This window comes from Orycteropus afer, unplaced genomic scaffold (assembly GCF_000298275.1).
Source record: "Orycteropus afer afer isolate SDZICR_OR568_19922 unplaced genomic scaffold, OryAfe1.0 scaffold00028, whole genome shotgun sequence".
Taxonomy (NCBI): Eukaryota; Metazoa; Chordata; class Mammalia; order Tubulidentata; family Orycteropodidae; genus Orycteropus; species Orycteropus afer.
The window spans coordinates 4,879,513-4,887,938 of record NW_006921615.1 but is presented as its reverse complement, the minus strand read 5'-3'; the positions used below and the strand labels follow the sequence as shown (position 1 = coordinate 4,887,938).

Sequence of the window (8,426 nt, the reverse complement as noted above, 5' to 3'; positions counted from 1 at the left end):
GATACTGCCTCAGAAACCCAAGGAGGGGTTGTTATGAGTCGGGTCCAACTCGACGGCACATAACAACAACAACAACAGCTTTGGGAACGGTCTCTAGCTTATCGCACGCTTGAACCCTGCATGTAGCTGAGTCTCTGTTCAGCAGTCTATCACACTCTGCAAATCTTGGGACTTTCAATGGACTTGAATTGATGGCCTACTGTGTGCTTATTGCTTGTTGACCTGGGGTTTGTCAGCCTCAGCAGCCAGCGGCTGAGTGAAGAAAAGCCTCTAGCTTCAGTGATCTGGGAGCAGGAGGCAGAGCTGAAGCCCAAGATTGAGGGGCTTTCACCCCACCCCTAGAGCCTAGCACTTTGAACTTGGACTGAAAGCCTCCAAATTGTAAGACTAAAACTCCTGTTTGTTAAAGCCATCCCATTTGTGGTATATCTCTGTTAGAGCAGCATTAGGTAGCCAGAACAGATGGGTGGTAGGTTCTGCTCTCGTACACCTCCCTCCCTCTTTTCTTCCAACACTGAGAACTTCGCTCTTGTTTCCTAGGAAAGGTGGCTTTGGGGGTCCTTTAAAGAGTCTTATGGGGCCTCTCAGAATCCGTAAGTTTGATTAATGCACTCAGCTGCTAACTGAAAAGTTGGCAGTTTGAATTCACCGAAGGTCCCTTAGCAGAAAGGCCTGGCAATCTGTAAGTAGTCCCCAGCTTATGATGTATTCAAGTTACGATGAACCGCACTGTGACCGTCCTCGTTTGTCTTGTACATCATATCATTTACATGTACTACATACAACGTTGCAGCATGTTATTTGCTGATGTTGTAATTCTCATACAAACCCCCAAAGATTGGATTTATAAGATACTGGTAATAAAAGACAATAATAATGAGAACTAAAAAAAAATTAAAAAAAAGCATTCACCTTATGTCAGAACTGACATAAGATGGAGTCATCAGAATGGAACCCTTCCGTAAGTCAAGGACTACTTGTCCTTCCAAAAAATCATTCATTGAAAACCTGTAGACACACATGGGGCCACCATGGGTGAGAATTGACTCTGTGGCAACTAGTCAAAGCATAACTGGTATGGGATCTCTCACCCTGCACAGGCCCTTGGCATGGGAGATCAGCTTGACCTCTTTCCCTCTCTTTGGCTTCCACACTGCAGCTCTTTCCTTCTGGGTCACTCGTCCAGAGGTAGTCCCTTTGCTGAAGGGAGGGAGAACTGCAGTCAGCTCACGGCCAGCACCTTCTGCAGTCACCTTCCCTCATTTACTTGCCATGCCTGATAGTGTGGATGTGGTCCTTACACAACAGCCCGGTACTCAACATCCAGCAGCAGCATCGGGCACTCTGCTGGACATGCAAATTAGCAACAGTCAGATGGGAGGCATTTCCATCCTTAAATCTGTCAAGGGGAGAATGTGTATGTGCCCTCAGCTGTAGAATGCAGTCTCTAGGCCCTTCCCTGACACGTGGCAGGAAATGCAGGGGGAGAAATTTTCTCTATAATTGCTGTTTATCTCCAGTGATGTGTAGGTGTGTGTGTGTGTGTGTGTGTGTGTGTGTGTTTATGGTAAAGGACAAGGAAGAGGAAGGGGATGGAGTTTCCTGAAGCAGCTTCTGTTGGAAGTTTGCCTCTCAAGAAGCCTTGCAGGGAGAGGAACCCTAATAGCTGAAAGTTCTCTGAACTTGGAATGTGGGTTCTTTAGTGTCTTTTATTCTTAGCTGTGGGTCTTCGCTGCCAATTCTGGCACTGGACACACCACATTATCTTGTTACCCTGAATTAACACATTATGTTCAGTTTCTCAGGCATCATAATGATGGGATTGGCTTGCTTGCATGGCACAATAACCGATGTGTAGTGACTACAGTTTCACATCTCTGACTGCATTGACCTCAGGTGTCTTTTCTGATCATGTTATAAATATACTACTTTAACCAAAAGGAATTTTAATCAGAAGATATGCTGTAAGAAGTTTGAAAAAGATAAGCAGACATCACCAATTGAGCAGAGAAGCAGTAAAAATGAGAGAAACACATTGGTGGTGAGGAAGAAAGGTGTGTGAACTCTTTATTAATACTGAGGAGGTTTCCAATGATAAGACTGACAAAAGAAACACACAGCAATATTATAACAACACACGAAAACACTGGCTGGCTTAACCACTTCTCTCTGTTTGGTAAGATGCTGAAGTACAGTTGCAATCCATGGGAACTTACTGATAAACCCTTAGCCAAATCCAAACTCAGCTCCACGACACATTTCCCCTGCTCTCTGACCATCATTCAACATCCCTCCAACCTCATTCTAATCTTTCCCCTAAAACCATTTCCTAAAATTTTTGCTACCAATGGTATTTTCTTGCTTTTGTAGATAAAGAAAAACTATTAAAATGTTAGTTGGTGCCATTTTTTAATATATATGAGTAAAAGATTTGGTAATTTCCTCCCACACCAACACAAAAGCAGGGAGCAGAAAGCACAAAGATCTCCTTAGATTTAACCCAAACCCTCCACACAGCTGCACAAGTCCTTGGCTCCCCTTTGCTCCCTGCCCCTGTCTATAGTCACTTGGACTTTTTGTTTCCTTTCAGCGGCTCTGAGACTGCGTTCCTGACCTCTTCCTCGGGGATGAACACGCTGATGGTGAAGTCACTGATCTCCGTGCCATACTTGTTCTTCACCACCAGGCCATATTTGCCCGAGTCAGAGCTGGTCACTCCCTTGATGGTGAAGTAAGCTGTTTTTCCTGCCTCAAACTTAAGGGTGCAGTGGTCGTCTGAGGCCAAAGTCTTCTCATTCTTCATCCAGGAGACCTCTGGAGCAGGATCACCCCACACGGTGCAGGTGAGATTAAGGGCCTGCAAAATAGATTTTATGTGAGGGAAGGAAATACATCAGGTATAATGATGATCCAACTTCAAGAATGTTTCTGGTGGAGAAAGACTGTCACCCTTGAATGTGGCTTTCTTTTAGAAAATCATCTATATAGAACAAATGGACAATAGCTATTTTAAGCATAAATGAGAAGGTTGGGAGAGGTAGGGCGTTTAAGTCAATGGAGGTAAAACAACTAGAACAGAAATGATGAGGATATTGAGACAATGTGAAGAATTGGAACCAATGTCACTCATCATTATGTCTAGACACTTGAATGCGAAGAGGTTTTGCTGTATATATTTTCACCAAAAAAAAAAAAAAAAAAAAACCTCTCTTGACATGATTAAATCATCTGAGTAAGAATCTTTAGGGCTGAGGCTTTCTAGTTTCTGGAGTGTTGATTATAAAAAACACAAAAGAACCTATACACCAATGTTCACTGCAGTACTATACATAATAGCCAAAAACTGGAAACAACAGAAATGTCCATCAACAGATGACTGGAGAAACAAAATGTGGTGTATACATACAATGGTATACTCAGGCCTAAAGAGATATAAGTCCTGATGCATGCCACCACATGGATGAACCTTGAAAACATTATGCTGAATGAGGTAAATCAAACACAAAAAACCAAGTAATGTATGATCCTACTTATATTGTGGCCCACAGGCTGTTTTGAGAAGTAGATAGCTAGGCTTCCTTCCTAGGCAGCTCAGGGTGGACTTGAACCACCAAGCTTTCAGTTAACAGCCAAGTGTGTTAGCTGTTTGCACCACCCAGAGACTCCTAATTTGGGAAAGGATAATGGTAATGATTGCATAACATAATGGACAAGATCAATATCACTGACATACATGTAAAAATTGTTGAATTGGCAAATGTTCTGTTACATATATTTTTACCACAAAAAACAAATAAGCGAACCATACTGAGGAACCTATTTCCACCTCCACCTCCACCTTCTCTTTCATAAACACAACATGCCTTTTGCTCTCCTGTGGCATGTGGATTCGTCTCAGTAGAGAATCTCACTGCCACACTCACCACCTGCTCTCCTTTGCATCTCATTTGTATCACTGAGTCCAGCCACAGAAACCTCACAGCTGCTTCGGATAATGTAACTAATTTTCAAATTCCATCTTCCTCATTTTACTTCTCCAAACACCACCCAATCTGTTGTAGTTGCAAATGTGTTCTACCAAAATGTATTCCTAAACAAAGTATTCCCATATGGGCTGAAACCCTCTCATTCTAAAAGACCAATATTTAGGCCTACAGTTTTAATTTACTCTACTTTTTTTTTTTTTTAACTGAAATTGAGGCAAATGTAGATTGGTATGCAGTTTTAAGAACTAATACTGTGATATCCTGTGCACCCAATTCTCAGTTTTTCCCAACGATAACATTTTGTGAATCAAATATTTCACAATATCATAACCAGGATATTGATATTGATATGATTCACTGATCCTGTTCTCATTTTCCCAGTTTACTTGCACTCATTTGTGTGTGGGGTGTTTGTGTGTATCTAAGATCTGTGTAGGCTGTGGATCCACCATCACAATGAAGATATAGAACATTCCCATGACCACAATGATCCTTTCTGTTGCCCTTTTTTAACCACACCCACTTCTCTCCCCCAACCCCTACTCTAACCCTATTCCTAACCCTTGGCAATCACTAATCTGTTCTCTATTTCTAAAATGTTATGCAAATGGCTTATACATTATGTAATCTTTTGAGTCTGCCATTTTTTATTCAGCATAATTCCTTGGGGATTCATCCAAGTTGTTGTGTGTTTCAAGAGTTTATTCTATTTTATTGTTAAGAAGTATCCCATGGTATGTATCTGTTGAGTGATATCTGGGCTGTTTCCCGTTTTGGGTTATTATGGATTAAGCTACTGTGAACATTCTTATGCAGGCTTTTGAGTGCACATAAGTTCTCATTTCTCTGGGATAAATGCCCAGGAATATGACTCTAGAGTCATATGGTAATTGCACATTTTTTTTTTTTTTTTTTAAGACATGGCCAAATTATTCCAGAACAGCTGTACCATTTCATCTTACATTCCCATCAGCAATATACAGGTGATTCAATTTCTCCACATCTTCACCGGCATTTGTTGTTTTCAGTGTTTTGTGTTTCAGCCCTTTGAAAGTGTGTTGTGATATTTCATTCTGGTTTTAATTACCATTTCCGTGATAGCTAGTAATGTTGAATTTGCTTTATATTTAAATTCCATTTTTACGTTTTTTCCTTACTGAAATCCAGCAATTATAAGGAAAAGAACTAGTCCTCCCACAGAAAGGTTATCCTTCTAAATATTTTGAAAAGTCTTATTGGGAGTTCTGGTGGTGTAGTGCCTGAGGCATTTAACTGCTAACCCACCAGCCACTCCTCAGAAAGAAGATTGGGCAATCTACTTCTGTAGAGATACTGCCTGGGAAACCCAAGGAGGGGTCACTATGAGTTGGGAACTGACTCTATAGCAGTGAGTTCCTTTTAAAATTAGGTAGCTTAAGAAATCTGTTTTCCTTCCACCAATAACTGGCATTTCCTACTAAATTATTCTAAACTTCAGCAAGAAAAATATGAGCCCTATTATTGTCATTAATCTTATTACCTAAGATCAGGTATATGAGTTCAAAAATTATGATTACTTGAGGGTTAAAACGTTTACCAAAAAAAAAAAAAAAAAACTCCCCAAAACTTGAAGTGTCATTGGAAACTATTATTCCTGCTTTAGGTTTGAGTCCTAAGAGTTTACAAAGTGCTTTCACATACCTTCTCTCTTTTCATTCTATGACCCAGTGAGTTGCGTATTTGTAACCTCATTAGGTAAGAAAAAATGAAAAATAGTCCAGCCAACTGTGGTCACATTTTCTACATATGATGAAATTATAGCTGAATGAAACTTACCTCACACTAAAGCATTTATATGTGCCATATTTCACTACCCTTATTCTAATCATCCATTATATTTTCTCATTGCCCTTTTGATCTGGGAAAAGGTTGGTTCCACAGCAAATAGCCATGCCTGTATGACTGGTATAAGGAGCTCTGGTGGCGCAGTGCCTAAGGCACTTGACTGCTAAACAGAAGGTTGGCAATTCAAACTCACCAGTCACTCCGCAGAAGGAAGACAGGGTAATCTACTTTTGTAAAGATTTATGGCCTGGGAAACTCACTGGGGGTCGCTATGAGTCAGAATCGACTCGATGGTAGTGAGTTTTTTTTTTTTAATGACTTGTGTATTAAACTTGTTTTAATGAGACATAGGAATGAAGAAAGTGAGTCCAGATTAGAAATTCTATTCGTTGCTTTTCAGAGGAATTATTATGGAACCAGGAAATCCCAGTTTAAAACTAAATGGAAAGAACTCAGTTTTAACAGAAGAGCACCTGCAGAAATAGCCCTGAGCCTCAGGTTTTTCTTCAAGGCTGAAGTAGTTAATAGTACAGTCCACTATGCGTTAGAGGTTGTGTCTTTCTTCAATTATATTTGCCACATAATTATGATTGGACATTTTTAGCTTCTCATTAATTTAAAGGGTAACACTGGAAAGACACTTAATGGTCTATAAATGTCTTCATGGGACAAAATTGCTGAAAGTGGGACCATCCTGACGCTTAGACTACAAAGCATGAAAATGACTAGAAAATGGAATTTTTAACCTTGAATTTGGCTATTCTGTAGTCAACTATAAACAGTGGTGAATAAGATGAAGATAACTCACTCACTGCCATCAAGTCGATTCTGACTCATAGTTACCGCCATTGGGTTGCCAAGGCTGTAAATCTTTTCAGAAGCAGACTGCTTCATCTCTCTTCCACAGAGCAGCTGGTGGCTCGAACCAATGACCTTTTGATTAGCAGCCAAATGCCTTAACCACTATACCACCAGAGCTCCTGGAAGATGGTGAGAAGTTCAATGTAAGGTAAAAGATGGAACAAAGTCAAGGACACTGAATCCATTCCCTGTGTGAGAGAAACGGGGACTGTAGGGTCCATACTTACTTTACCCTCCTGAATGGTGACCACATCTGGGAGGCCGCCCAGCACACGGGCACGATCTGTAAGCACAGGTGATTCTGGTTAGTCTCCGAAATGAGGAGGCCAGTGATAACACTCACAAGACCATCCCAGTGAACTAATTTCTCAAAGTTTTTTTCTCTGTCCTTACAGTTGTTTCATACCTGATCTCATATGCAAAATAAGAAAACAAACCGGTGATTTAGGATTTTAATCCTTCTGCACACTCTTAGCTATGCATGCAAGTGCCTGTATGTATACCTAAAATATCAACTTGAGCTTGCTTTATTGCATCAAACTGCTGTATAATTTTCATGGCTATTTTTAGCCTAGTGGAGCTAAGCTTGAGCAGGCAGAGCTCAGAGTGGATGGCTTCCAAGCCTCTTTTATGGGTTTCCCTATGATTGAAAAAAGGGAAGCATAATGGAAGGGCTGCATGCCAAGAGGATCAGGAGGCCTGGGCAGATGTGGGTTTTCTTTGAGGCCTTCCCTAGAGAACTGTCCTCTCTCTTCTCCTGCTGCAGTAGTGGACTGACCTTTGCAGCCCTTGATTGTGCTGGCCAGGGCTGCCATCTACGGCTGTGCAGTACAGAGGCCCTCAGACAAGGGGACAATGTAGATGATGGGGCACTGACATCCAGGGCTTCCTCCCCTGGCCAAACCCTATGCTTGTAATCCATGCAAAGGCACATCCTCTGGCCCGAAGTCAGTGCCATGGTCTCCTTTTGAGGTCTGCTTCAATGAATTCACTACTCGTGATCCTCATTCCTATAATGCCTTTCTCCAGCAGGCAGGGTGAGGCTGATTCCATTGCACCATGTTTAAGCTTCGCTTATATTTGATTCCCTGCGTGACCTGCTGGGTGATGTTCACTGTGTGGACGTCAGTCTCCTTATTTGTAAAATAAGGAAGTTGCACTAGGTCTGTGGATGTTAAGTTTTCAAACTCTGCTCTACAGAGTCCATGGGACATCTCTGAGGAGCCTGAGAGGAGGTGTGAGAAGGGAGACATTGCGTTAGGAATCTAGAAGCCCATCTCAACTTCAATTAAAACTAACTCTACTTTTACCAATTTTGTATATTGAATTTTTGTATAAAGTTTTGTTTGAATTAAGTGTGCTGAAAAGAGTTCCGGCAAGATGGCGGACTAGGCAGAAGGACTGCACAGACCCTTTTCAACAAAGACAAGGGAAATCAATTGACACAGACACAGAAGATAATCTTGGACCCCTGAGCCTTGACGGGAAGGATACAGAAGTAGACTAACCCCAACTAGCAGAAGAATTTGCGTGAAAATACCAAAACAGGAGACATACGGAGCTGCGGTCTGGCAGGGACCTGAACGCCCGTGATGGCACAGACGGCTTGGACATTCCTGAGTGGTGGTAGGACCTAAAAATTAACCTAAAAATCACCCTGCTAGCCAGGGACTGCACGGACTGTGCACGGTGGCTGAGGAACAAACGGAGAAGGTGAAGAGAAAGGTGGGCTGAGCTGTGGACTTTTGCCGGTCC

The 8,426-nt window shown here is 41.7% G+C and overlaps 1 protein-coding gene across 1 annotated transcript in view; it reads right to left on the bottom strand.

Moving 5' to 3' along the window:
• Positions 1–2,563: 2,563 nt before the first annotated feature.
• MYOM1 (myomesin 1) overlaps positions 2,564–8,426 on the bottom strand; it is a 156,746-nt gene continuing 150,883 nt past the window's right edge. The window contains exons 36-37 of the mRNA XM_042780221.1: positions 6,899–6,954; positions 2,564–2,857 (exon numbers count right to left, since the gene is read on the bottom strand). Of these exons, the coding sequence (XP_042636155.1) occupies positions 2,564–2,857; positions 6,899–6,954 (350 nt within the window). The remainder of the gene's footprint in view (positions 2,858–6,898; positions 6,955–8,426) is intronic.